Source organism: Carettochelys insculpta, chromosome 17 (genome assembly GCF_033958435.1).
Source record: "Carettochelys insculpta isolate YL-2023 chromosome 17, ASM3395843v1, whole genome shotgun sequence".
Taxonomy (NCBI): domain Eukaryota; kingdom Metazoa; phylum Chordata; order Testudines; family Carettochelyidae; genus Carettochelys; species Carettochelys insculpta.
Window position 1 is genome coordinate 21,051,299 of NC_134153.1, and position 14,164 is coordinate 21,065,462.

General features: G+C 44.0%; 1 protein-coding gene across 2 annotated transcripts in view; it reads left to right on the forward strand.

Annotated features, from left to right (window-relative positions):
• The window catches only part of SULF2 (sulfatase 2), a 258,582-nt gene that overhangs the window by 222,013 nt on the left and 22,405 nt on the right, over positions 1–14,164 (forward strand). For both annotated transcript variants that reach the window (XM_075011862.1, XM_075011861.1), the window contains 2 exons: positions 414–543; positions 10,721–10,928. In XM_075011862.1, the coding sequence (XP_074867963.1) occupies positions 414–543; positions 10,721–10,928 (338 nt within the window). The remainder of the gene's footprint in view (positions 1–413; positions 544–10,720; positions 10,929–14,164) is intronic.

The window sequence follows — 14,164 nt, forward strand, 5'->3', positions numbered from 1 at the left end:
TCACTACAGAAAGGTATGAACCAAGCTTCTGCTTTGAGTTTGAGATCTGCATTTTGAAATTCGTCCTTCCACAAAGCGTGGAGATGTCCTGATGTAGGGTTCTCATGTGTACCGAGTACTGTTAAGCCTTGTGGTTTTGCATGCTCTTACTGCGATAATCACATGTCCCACTTGAGGAAGCAGCAGGGGTCACCAATGAGTCTTGCCTCTCCCAATTTGTAGCAGAGCCCTGGTAGCCAGAAGCATTTTCAAAGTCAGTAGGAGAAGTAGAACCAGTTCAGTGTCTTCTGAAGCATTAGATTTTGGCCACTGGGAGGGGCAGGACACCACCATGGAAGGTCTGAACTGCTCTGGCATACCCTGTGCAGTATTTAGGCTGAGTCTTGATGGAATTTACTCTTTTTTCCCTTCAGTAAGCTGCTGCACAAGAGAGAGAATGAGAAGGTGAATGCTCAGGAAGAAAACTTCCTGCCCAAATACCAGCGTGTGAAAGATCTCTGCCAGCGAGCCGAGTATCAAACCGCCTGCGAACAGCTTGGGCAGGTGAGGCATATTGGACACAGAGTGCAAAGAAGCACTATCAAGATCTAAATTTAACACCACTTGCAAACCTGGTATAATGTCCTTCACCTCATTCTCTATGCCGGCCTGTAAATCAAGTGACTTGTTTCATGGCCTTTGCTCAGAACTAGATTACAGCATTTATGAGATTGACTGGCAGTCAGGAAATTGCTGATTCGAGTGCCTGTGTATCGATTCCTGGCTGTTGTAAAAGAACGGCCTAGAGTAGTTAAACGTTCTGTCCCCCGCACAGAGCGAGGTTCAGATACACGAGTGTTGGGAGCTCACAGTGAGTGTTGCAGGAAGAGGTTATTCCAAGTCTTCATTGTTCCCTTTGCTATGATCTCTTATTGTTGTACTTAATTATTTTAATTTGGATTTAAACATACTAACATAAAAAGCCTAATCCTAAGGCTGCGTGTGCCCCTACAGTTAATACAAATATACGTAAAAACCATAGGTTGCCTATACAGTTACCTTACCCATGACTGCACATGTTAACAGAGTGTGAGAATGAGCACAAGAATGAGAGCTTAGGCGTCTGATTGGTCAATTGTGCCTGTGGTTTCTGTGTCTGTTACATAACTCTGCTCTGCAAATATGAAAATGGCCACAGCTCAGGCCCAAATTACAAAAGAGAGACTTAGCAAGTGCTTGTAATATACCACAGGGCCTATGCTCAGCCCCACATAGGATTGCTTTGTGCCACCAGAGTGCTGCAAAGGTATCGTAGGCTTCTCCTAAGTAGGATTTCTACAGAGTGCATGTGGCAAAACTGCAGCTGGTATAGAGCAAATATAGTTGGCTCTACAGCATTCCCTCCTGGTGTAGGAGCCAGAAGTGGTTGCCCCAAGAGCCAGAGCCCACCACTTCTGGTAAGTTTCACCTGAGACGTAGCCTGGGAGCCGGTATGAAGCTGTTGCTACACTATCACTCTCACCTTGAAGGTGTCATGGTCATGAGGCCATTTGAAGCAGTCTAATGAGGTGCTAATGTGCATATTCAGCGCCTCATTAGCATAATGGCAGCTGCATGAACAGACTTCAAATTGCAGATTGACAGTGAAGATGGGGACCCCTTTGAAATAAGCGCCCCACTTCGACATTCCCTTACTCCATTCTAGTTCTGTGGGAGTAAGGGAATATCGAAGTGGGGTGCTTAATTTGAAGCTGCCCCCATCTACGCTGTCAATCTGCAATTCTAAGTCTGTACTTGGAAATTTGTGCGGCTGCCATTATACTAACGAGGCACTGAACATGCACGTTCGTGCCTTATTAACCTGCTTTGAATTGCCTCATCACCATGGTACCTTAGAGGGGAGAGTGATAATGTAACTTGCACTAACCCAGGCTGCTGCTACATGAGTCCTTTGAAGATGTTAGCTTGTATCGGGGCAGTCTTAGGATCAACAAAGCCAGTAAAATGTAATTGAAAGCCAGCCTTGCCCACCTCCTCCCCTACTGCCAGCTGCATCAATCTTGTGCTCGGGATCTCTGTGACCCGACCCATCATTTCGCAGCTGTTTGGCTCTGACTCTGCACGTTCAGTAAGAACATTTCCCAGGCCTGGTTTTCCATGTTTCCTGTTCCTCTTGTGGCTTCCTTTTTATGTATAACTGCATGAGAGATCATTGTCATCTTTTTCAGAGTCCAAAGTACCGAAGTTTCATAGGTTTGAACTTCCATGCAGCTGATTATTGACATTTTTTCCATGGAGTTGGCACTCCCCATGCATAAGAACAAACCATTGCTTTTTAAAGTTGTCAGGCTCTTGAAGACATCAGAGGGAATGTTAGCTATTTCGGTAACAAAGTCTTTCAGTAGTTGGAAGGTGTGTGGGCAACATATCTATTCTGTTCCGACCAGTGTGTGTTCTGTGAGGCCTGTTTCAATGTCTGTCTTAAGCCATTATGTACCCTGGAGCTTTGAACACTGTAGTAAGGATCGAAGGGGCAAGATTTTTCACAGAAGTTCAGATAGATGCAGGAACTGTCTCCTTGTAAGAGTTGCATAACCACATGCAGACTTTTTTCCCCGTGATTACTGCATGTCAGTGTTCTGGGGGCAGAGGGTTAATCTCTGTTGTGACACCCTTATATTTCTGTGCATAGTAAAACATCAGGGAAAAGTCAGAGTGTGTCAGATCTCTACCCAGAATGATCAAACACTCTCTCTTACACTTTACTGATATATTCCTTTCACACTCTCCCCTGACGTTCAGCTTAGTTCTTGAACATAGCTCACTGTGGTGCAAATTCCATGGATGAATTTGCAGATTTGCAGTAGTGAAAGATGTTTTCATTTTAATAACTTGGTGCAAACCAGAGTACGGCCATGAGACCAGAGTGGAGATTGGCCACATCTGTGTAGTCAGAAGGAAAAAGAATTTTCTGCATTTTAGTGAGAAGTAACTGGAAGTGATGCGATGGCCTTGGGTGAAAGAGAAATTTTAAGTTGGCCATCAGGAAACATTGTCCAACAGTCAAGTCAGTTAGAGTCTGGGATGTTTCCCCAAGGAAGTCTCCATCCATTCAGCCCTTTCTGTAAAGAATGCACCCTAGTCTTCTGTCTAAAGAGAGAGTGCAGAGGGAGATGAATATGTTGTCTAAGGGCATCATTTGTGCCTATCTATGGATGCATCTAAATGACTTCAGAAAGATGAAAGACAAACTGTGAAGGGAACATATTATTTGTTTACTGTTGCATAAAAATGTCCAGACTGGGCCAGGCCAAAGGTACATCTAGCCCAGTAGCCTGTCTTCTGACAGTGGCCAATGACAGATGTCCCAGAGGGAATGAAGAGAACAGGCAATCATCAAGTTATCTGTCCCCTGTTGCCTATTTTCAGCTTTTAACAAACAGAGGCTACAGACACCATCCATGGTCATCCAGGCTAATTGACATTGATGGACATGTCCTCCGTGTATTTATCTAGCTCTTTTTTGAACCCTGTTAAAGTCCTGGTCTTCACCACATCCTTTGGCAAGGAGTTCCACAGGCTGACTGTGTGTTGCATGAAGAAATACTTCCTTTTGTTGGTTTTAAACGTGCTACCTATTAGCTTCAGAAAGTGCAATCAGCACTGCTTAGTAGGTAAAATGTGCCAAGTGCAAAACAATTCCATCAAGAGAAGTTTAAAGTGTAGGTGCAATAGTTAGACTACAAGCATAGGGCTCGTCTGCACAAAGAGTTAGTTTGCAGCAAGCTCAGATGCCCAGCTACTCATCGCTAGCTTGCAGCAAGCCAGCTGTCCGTGTTGACAGTCAAAGCTCCCATAATGAACTATTAACAAACAGCAGCAGGCTCCACATGGACAATTATTCCACAGCAGACTAGTGCTGAGTACATTCACACCCCAGCTTTCTATGAACAAAATGCTCAAGTAGACACGCCCCTGTAAGGAGGGGGTCCCCCTCCTGAGGGGCTGGTGCATTGCATAAGTGAGGTTGAGGGCATTTAATACGGTACTAACCAGCTCATAGTAACCTGAGTGCTTCCTAGAATAGGTGGATTTTTTTTTTAAGTTGTGTTGTAAAGGATGAGAGGAGATGTGGCTTGGTCAGGCATAGGGCCTCAGCCAAAGCACTTGGAAGCCATTGGGTGTCTGTCACTGTGTTTTGGACCAGGCTGTTACTAGGAAAGATGTTCCAGGCACAGAAGATAGCGGGAAGTGTGGAGTTGCGGAAGGAGATAAAAGAACAGCTAGACGAAACACAGAAGCAGACCATCAGGACAAGGTGGGAGGAGTAAGAGAAGATGGAATTCTGGATGGAGAGGAAGTACGGATAGTTTTGAATGGAAAGTGATGAGTTAGAATTCCCCTTTGTGTACAAAGCCAGTATCACTACAAACAGTATCTTTCTAAGCTCTTAAGCCGTTTTCTTCCATTTTAAAGCTCTTCTTGAACTGTAATCAGGTTAATAAGAAAGCCCTGAGACCCTAAAGACTGGATCATTCATGCTGTTTAAACCCTTGATATAAAATCTGTCATGGGGATTTGGGGTGAGACTAGTGAGTTCAAATACCTACAGAATGCTATGGGAATGTGTGGGTGGCTTTATGTTTTCTTTCCCAGCAAGTGTTGCATTAGTTACAGCCAACAAAGGACGACTGTCACCAAAGATGAAAGAACAGTTCAGAATTCATATTCAGAGATCTAAATAGAGGAATGAAGTCTTCCTTCCCACATGAAATAAAAACATGTACCCTCGCACCTGATGGGTTGCACGTAATTTCTGTCTCTCTGTTGCAATTTGGCCTTGTGTTCTAAACTGACTTAGTAAGTGGAAGTTGACCCACTTTTGTCTACTAGCCTGCGTTAATGGGCTTTTGTGGAAGCCAATTCTGGAATCAGCATTGCTCTGTGGAGTATTCCCAGTAACTCCTCAGCATCATAACAGTTGCACAAAGGACTCCATTGATGTAATTACACACATTTGCTTGGTCAATAATTATTATGTTGGAGGCTGAAATGGCCCTTGCCTGTCCCTGAGACTAGTGAGGTAGAAAGAGGACTTAGCCCTTCTTTTTTCTGCCTGGGTCCTGTATCCTGGACAGAGCACATCTGGGCTGGACTTGGGAACTGGACCAGAGTGCACGCAACACATTTCAGTAACTGGAAAGAACACCCAGTAACGCATCAGTCTGTCTACCTGTGTGATGCTCTGGTTCTCTTCTAGCCAGCAGAGGTGAATCCTGGACGTCACTCAGGAATCAAGTATCTGGAGCAATGTAGCATACGCCACCAAGTGAGCTATCAAGCCTTCTGGAAGCAAAACTATTTTAACAGTACAGTAAATTCCTCCGAAGAATTTCTGAGATCTGTTGAAAGTTGCGGGCCCTCAGCACCTCATAGGGTCTGGCCCTTATGCGATTAGAATGAGTAACTTGTTCGCACAATACAAATGATGAGACATTGTTACAAAAGAACATGTTTCCAGTCCCTTACTGAAAATTAAAATGACAGATTTCCTTAATGTGGTTTTCAGGGATTATCTGTCTCTTTCTTATTATAGCATATGATCAGAAAGGCTCTAGAGAAGCTGAAGAATTTTATGCTGGAAGTACGCAAGGGGAAAGTAGAGATGCACAGATTGTGCATGATATAGCAATATTTAAATCAATTGTGCACAGGAGTGGGTGACTCATTCTTGCCCACCTAAAGTGTTTTGTCATATTGTCATGATTAGGCCAGTCCACTTGAGAGCACAACTTGTGGCACTCTGAGCTGAGCTGAGCTGGAGTTGCACCTTTTACTTTACTGCATGCTGGGATATCATCCCTTCAGTGCAAACACCCCGCCTTCCCGTCCCCAGCCAAATACAACAACCCACAATCCTGTGATGCATCAGTGCTGAGTTACAGCTTAGTCCTGAAATCCATGGGCTTGAGAGGGATCTCTCACTTGGTATGGATTGAATGATTAGATGTGTTTTCCTAACTAAAAACACTGTCAATTGAAAGAGATTCAGTGAGGAAATAAGTGAACCACATGGAAAAACCTACTGGGAAGGCCACAGCTATTTATTTCTGATTGGAGCCCCAAGTAATGACTTTGAATTAACATCTGTAATTGCTTTAGTGGCTGGAAAGCGCCGAAGCACAGTAATGCAAACCCACTTGATGGAGGGAGGGAAAGGGATGGAAATTGAAACCTCTTGATATGAATACAAAATACAGCATGCTTCTGCCACTAGGGGCTATGTGAAGGTTCACCGTGGGTAGCTTCCCTGAAGAGTTTCAAGACATTTGTTATGTGCATGCATAAAGGAAAAGTATCTGTTCCTTATACATCTGCTCCTAGATTCGTGTTTATAGGTAATGCCCAATTGTTACTGCAGGTAGAAGGTACTTTGGGCCATTGTAGAGTGATATTTTAGGATCACCTTTCCCTAACACTGGAGTTGCTGATTTGAAGGGTGGGCTCAGCTTCTCCAGATCATGAAAACTGCAAGGAGTATGTGGTGTGTGTTTGTTGGGAGTGGGGAGACACTAGAACATGCCTAGCTAAATAGATGGCAGTGGGCACCAACGGAGCCGGTCAGCTGGCCCTCTTGCCCACAGAGGAAGGGAATTTCTCCAGTAGAGCAATAGAAATGAGAAGTATGAAGTGTAATTAACTTGGCGGCATTCAGGCCACACTGCAAAAGCCTCTGACTTAAAGGTGTATTCTGTAAGCATGCATCCTCCTGGGGAACAGAGTGCTTTGAGCTCACCAGTAAGTAAGGTGAGGTTAAAATCCTAGCAAAGACAAATCATGTTGTAATTTTAATACTTACATGTTATTGCAAACCTTTCGCTTCTGCACAGCAGGTTCGAAGTCTGTACAGGAGGTACAGGAGGCTAGTGGTCACAATGACCTGCTAAGCTTTATTAAAACTACAAACTGGCCTGTCCTCATTAGGGTTTTTAAGATGTTTGTTACTATGAATTAGCGAATGTGAGTTGAGAACACACTGCATTTTCCCCACTGAAGACAAGGAAGAGGGAGTGGTGAAAGGGTATGTTTTGCTGCCAGGGTGTATTGGCAAGCTACGTTAACTCACTGTTTGTAAAAAAAATTATATTTTGTGGCTTGGTGGTCATCATTTGTAACTGTGAGGCTGATGGATTTTTAGGGTACATAGAGCTGTTTGAGTAGATTTAATTGTTTAAATACTTCTCCTATCAAATACAGAAACTGTACTCACTTCTCAATGTGAGTGTGGTCTACAGCAAATAGGAGAGTCAGCAACTGCTTTATTATTGCCTGACAAAGTGGGTGTTCATGCTTAGAAGAAGGCTGAGTGTGCGTTTTGGGGAGATCCTGGGGAGCATGTCTCTGAGCACCAGTGTTCCCTGTAAGCTGAGTGCTTGAGTAGGTGCCCAGCTGATTAGCAGAGCACCCACAGCCACCCACAGTGAGCAACCTGTTTCTGTTCGTGGTGCACATCCCCATATGCCTTTGTTCAGCTAACATTTATTCCACCTAGGGAATGGAAGAAACTTAGAGGGAGCACCGATAAGCACACACACACATATCTCTGTTCAGGAGGGGAAACAATTGAGGTGAATTATTTCTGAGCATTTTTGGTTTGTTCTGAACTTCTCTCTTTGGTGCAATTGTCTGGCGTTTGTTTCTGAAGAGATTTTTCTCAGTACCTTCCTGCATTTATTCAGCAAATGGGCCTGTTGATACAAATGTGCTTTTGTAACAAAACCTTCCAGTGATTTTTCACAACAGCTCAAAACTCCTCTGCCAAGATTTTTGAATGCACCACATTAAAATAATTCTCTCTGCATGGAGGGGGAAAGTTGAGTGTTTCTTGGTGAGAGATGAAGGAAGAAGAGAATAAATTGTATTGGAATACGCATGGGCACTTGTGTACAGCAGTTACCAGCTTGGCAGGTCAACTTCCTCCTTGCTGAGTCTGTGAAAAAGGCTCTCTTGTTTCTACAGCTGAGTTCTGCTAAACAGGAACTGTAGTTAGGCTGGGTATTTTCCAAAACAAGGTTCAGATGATTCAAAATTACAGCAAACCCTCAATTTAACAGACCCTGATTTAACAGACTTTGGAAATAATGGGCGCTGTCCACCAGCGCTGCTCCCCTTCCCAAATAAATGCTGGAAGCTCACCAGAGCTGCCACTGCTGAGGTCAGAGGCGGGAAACTCAGTTTCTGTGGGAGCACCCCAACTTGGGTTGGTGATGAGCGGCTTGTGGCAGGCAAGCCCAGAGACTCTGCTCTGTAAACAGAGCAAAGAGCCCGCTGCCGAGCTCTCTCTCCCGAGCCCACTGTGTTCTTCCCAGGTCTTGGACAGAGCACTCCCTAGTGCATCTTGCAAGGTGCCTGCAGTCCTGCAGATTCAGATTTAACAGACTTTCGGAATTAATGGACACCTCATCCCGCTATGAGTCTGTTAAATCAAGGGTTTACTGTATAGCTTTCTTCAATGTAAGAGCTGCTGTTTAGCAAGCTACTCTTTTCTGCTTCGTTATTGTGCAAAAAATGACACGTGCTTAAAAGAAGACAAAAGCCTTGTTTCCAAACCCCAGAAGTGTATTTCTTTGGGACTTGAGGTGGGGACTCTTCCTCACAGGGCTACAGGCTGTTTGGAAAATATTCTGTCACTTGAGAGCTGCTGCTGGTTTGTGGGCTGTCTTTTGTTTTATTTTGATGTTGTTTCATTTAGAAAATTTTTCAAAGTTCAGGTGAGTTCTGGAGGCTCGTTTCTAGGCATCTGTAATGAAAGAACAACTTAGATGGGGCTACTATAAGGTGGGTGAACAACTGGCTGGATAACCGTACCCAGAGAGTAGTTATTAATGGTTTTCAATCCTGCTGGAAAAGTATAACTAGTGGGGTTCCGCAGGGGTCTGTTTTAGGACTGGTTCTGTTCAATATCTTCATTAATGATTTAGATATTGACATAGAAAGTACACTTAAGTTTGCAGATGATACCAAGCTGGGAGGGGTTGCAACTTCTTTGGAGGATAGGGTCATAATTCAAAAGGATCTGGATAAACTGGAGAAATGGTCTGAGGTAAACAGGATGAAGTTTAATAAGGACAAATGCAAAGTGCTCCACTTAGGAAGGAACAATCAGTGTCACACATACAGAATGGGAAAGGACTGCCTAGGAATGAGTACAGCAGAAAGGGATCTGGGGGTTATAGTGGACCACAAGCTAAATATGAGTCAACAGTGTGATGCTGTTGCGAAAAAGGCAAACATGATTCTAGGATGCATTAACAGGTGTGTTGTAAACAAGACACGAGAAGTCATTCTCCCGCTCTACTCTGCACTGGTTAGGCCTCAGCTGGAGTATTGTGTCCAGTTCTGGGCACCACAGTTCAGGAAGGATGTAGAGAAATTGGAGAGGGTCCAGAGGAGAGCAACGAGAATGATCAAAGGTCTAGAGAACATGACCTATGAAGAAAGGCTGAAAGACTTGGGCTTGTTTAGTTTGGAAAAGAGAAGATTGCGGGGGGACATGATAGCAGTTTTCAGGTATCTAAAAGAGTGTCATAAGGCAGAGGGAGGGAACTTGTTCTTCCTTGCCTCTGAGGCAATGGACTGAGGCAATGGACTGAAATTGCAGCAGGGGAGGTTCAGGTTTGACATTAGGAGAAAGTTCCTAACTGTCAGGGTGATCAAACTCTGGAACGAATTGCCAAGGCAGGTGGTAGAATCTCCATCACTGGAGATATTTAAGAAGAGGTTAGGTAGATGGCTTTCAGGGATGGTCTAGAAAATGCTTGGTCCTGCCATGAGGGCAGGGGGTTGGACTCGATGGCCTCTCAAGGTCCCTTCCAGTCCTACTCTTCTATGATTCTATGGAAGGCAATTGACCGGTAGAATTACAAGCATTCTGTATCTCTGTTTTCTAAATGATTGGAGTGTCCTCAGGCTACATAAAGTGCATGTAATATATGATCGCTCCCTTAATTCTTCTCACCCAAAAGGCTTACCTACAAGCAAAATCAAACGCAAACGCAGACTAAAGAATACAGTAAACTCTTTCATATCCAGCAGCCCTGGGACTAGGAGGTTGCTGGATATTCAAATGTTCTGGATAATAAAGAGGTACACCTAGCAATGCAAAACACTAAAGAAAAACAAGATTAGGTATTAAGGAACAAACAAAAATATATGCAGAATACTTTGACCAACAATAGCATTATACACTAAACTTGTACCATATTTGCTGTATTTATTTGTATTTACTTTCACTATACTGTACTTATGGAAAACATAACTCAGGTTTGCTTATGGTTAAAATGTCAGTTATTTGAGAGTTCCTGTTGATAGATAGAATGACAGACATGAAAGAGTTTATTGTATATGGGTTGAAAATGGAAAGATTTCAACAACCAGTGTATTTTGAATATAAATAATTTAACAAAGTAGCTACTTATGCTGGGCTGTACTTAGCGTTTTGGTGAGTCTAGTAAACATGCTGCACACCGTATTATTGTGCATTTGTTCAGATGTTGCTACTTACCCAACCTTTTGCAGACTCATTTGTATAGAGTGTTACACTTTTGGCAAGACCATGGATGACTGCAGTGATGGGCGCAGTACTGAAAGATGGCTCTCTTTAATGACTAGCCCTGTGTGTTTCTCTGTGTCCTGTCTGTGGTATGGTGACCATGTTCTAACCACCAGCTGTAACTTTCAGAAATGGCAGTGTATAGAAGATGCCAGTGGGAAGCTCAAGCTTCATAAGTGCAAAGGGATGGCTCACCTGGCAGCCCCAAGCAGCAGGAAGGGCCTTGCCAGTCTCATGTCCAAGTATTACAGCCAGAAAAGCGAAGACTGCGACTGTGAGGAAAACGAATACAAGCTGAGTTCTATTGGACAGAGAAGGAAACTCTTCTCCAAGAAGCGTAAGTGACCACGCTGGCTCTTCTGCTTCTTCCTCTTTGCTCATAGCAGCACTCTCAAGCTTGTGTGCCTAATGGTTGAGTACCTGGATCCATATGTAGGCACTCAGTCTAGGTGCTGAGTTCCTGCAGTTGCCACTGGAAATCAGGCCACTGGGTTGGGTGTACAAATATAGATTTAGGTGTTTCCCAAGTTTGAGCATATCCTCAGTCTGTGGAATGCAAGGCTTCTGTGGGAGTAAAATGCTTTATTGTTTTGCCATCCAAAGCAAGGCTTCCATGGGACCAGGAATTGCCACTCAGCATTTAGTAACTGTGAATTTGTTAGACAAGATGATCAAGGTAGCATATATGTGTTATGTACATCCAGAAGCTTTTCTTAGGGATGCGGTTATGGCTGTTATGTCCATAGATGAATATTGCAGCATGAGAAGCCCAGTGGGTCCAATTCCCCACTGCCTTCATCTTGTTGAATCACATGCACAAGGAGCGTAAAGCACTGCCATCTGGGGTCAGCAGGGTTTGCAGCTGATTTGCTCAGGTGCAAAGCCTATATGAGATGTAAATCAGTGGTGATCCAGGCCCATTGTCTCTAGCTGCTCAAGGCACATCCCCACTGCCAAAAACTTACAGCAACAAGTCTCAGAATCTGGGTACCTGCCCAAAGTGCATGCATGAGGGAGCTAAAAATAGTAGTGTCCACTTTACAAGTCATGTTAGTCGCTTGAGATAGGAAACTTGGCAAGGGGGGGGCATGAATTTCGGAGCCTGGATTTGGTTGGAGCAGGAATGGCTCCACTGCTGTCCCATAGCGCAAGCCACGCGAGTCTGTGTCAGTTAACCTGAGCTCTGAAACTTGGTGTCATGGGTGGGTTTTGGCAGTGTAGGTGTATCCTCAGAACGACTGTGTCAGTAATACACTGACCACTGTCTCCTTGTCATGCTTGAGCTGGTGCTGGGGTGGTGATCAGTTTTGAATCTGTTTTTTTAAAGGAATGGTAATGCAAGTGAATGCACTGTCTTCTCACCTGTGGGGAATAAAATACTTTCTTTATGCATCAACCAACAAAGGCAATCAGCACTCTTGCCTGAGGACCAGCTGAGAGAACTGCCATGTGCTTGCCTGCAACACAGCCTCCTGGCCCTGCTGTTAAGCGAATGTTTAAAGGTCCTGTCCCTTCTTGATCTCTCTGCAGGGACTGCTAATTAGTTCTAATTGTTTGTGCTTTTAGTGATGAGGACGTGTCCCAGTGGAGATTTGCATGGGAGCCCGTTTTAATTATTTTTATAATTTTTTTAAACGTAGTTCAAAAAGGTGGGGGAAAAAAAAAGAAAAACCAAAAATTTCAGCTGATCTGCTGACTATCAAAACATCTGTGTCCTCAGGGCCTGTACAGTTTCCATTGGAATCCATGGTATCAAATCAGATGTTTGCTTTACCTCATAACCTTTTTCAGAACAAAAGTACTTGTAATGATCTCTCCTCTCTCTCTGCCATAGATTACTAACAGAGAATGAACCTGGACCTTCAGCATTAACAACCTGGGCCTTTACCACTTGAACTAGAGGAGTCATTCTATTAGTAGTAGTAGGCTTTTATCCTATTACTGCTAACGTGTGGGACGTACTGTATACTAAACCTGTAATTTATAGAACCCTGCAAATCCGATGATACCTGCTTCCTATCTGCAGGTTTCTGAATCTGTGACTCATTTTTTGCAGATATTGATGTGGATGTAGATAAAAAATTTGTATCTAGAACCCTGCATTATTTGTGAATATCTGTTTTTTTATCCATGGGTCTCCGCATCAGCAGATATCTGTAGCTCATTTTTGTGGCTACAGATTCAGATGCAGAAATACATTTTGTATCTGCCTGGGGCTCTGGGGATTTACAAATTCTTAGTGTTCGTTGAATACCCCTCTTCCCCGTCCCCCCCACATTCTACAGCAGTAATGCCATCAGTTCCAGGTTACAATAGTTACAGATGAATATGCAGAAGTTCCCTACTTTAACATAGGGCCAACAAGTAAATCACAGCTTAAACCCCTCTTGCACATCATTGACTATCTACAACCTATCCTGGAAAATGATCCTTCATTCTCACAGGCCTTGGATGCTCGGCCAGCCCTCTCCTACAGACAGCTGTCCAACCTCAAGAAAATACCAGCAGCCATGCTCCACAGAAACACTCACCCAGGAACCTGTCCCTGCAACAAACCCCATTCCCAACTCTGCCCACATATCTCTACCGTACAGATGACACCATGAAAAGCCTAACCACATCAGCCACACCATCAGGGGCTCATACACCTGCACATCCACTAATGTGATATATATCATCATATGTCAGCAATTCCCCTCTGGCATGTACAGTGACTGAACTGGACAGTCTCCATACAATAGGATGAATGGACATAAATCTGACAGTGAGAATGGGAACACACATCCATCTGTAGCAGAACACTTCAACCTCCCTGGACATTCAGTAGTGGATTTAAAAGTAGCCATTCTTCTACAAAAGAATTTTACCAAAAGATCACAGTGGGAGACATCTGAATCGGAATACATTTATAAATCTGACGCCTTTTAACCTTGGCCTGAATCATAGAATTCTAGGGTTGGAAGGGCCCTTAGGAGGTTGACTAGTCCAGCCCACTGCCTAAAGAATAGAATAGAGATCTTAACTATCTTATGAATTACAAGGACAGTTTCCCCTCTTTGATATTTGCAGCAATGAGACACATTCTGTCTACTTAAGTTGCTTCATTAACTGGTCCTGCTCGTGACAGGAAACCCTCCCCCCCACACTCCCCTGTGATGTGAACCCTAGATTCTCTTTTTCCTCTTCATTTTTCATCTGAAGACGTGTGTTTTTACCAACAAAAGCTTATGACCGAATACCTTTGTTAGTCTCTAAAGTACCACAGGACTGCTTGCTGTTTGAATAGTTATTGCATTATTTTGTGCCTGGGGGGCTGACAGAACTGCTGGGCCACTAGCCAAGGTGGGGTGGGCAGCTCTACATGCCTGGAAGGGGCAGGGTTGGTGGCAGCCCACTCTCAATGCCTCCGAGACCACTGTGTGCACCCTCTATCCCAACCTGCCTTTAACACTGCCTGGAGAGTGCTGCCCAGGGCTCTGCTAGTGAATTGTTGAGTTCCAGCTGCCAGAGCACTGGCATGTAGTTGGGAGACCCAGGCCCTTTTCCACAAGCTGCTTTCTCCTAATGTCTTTT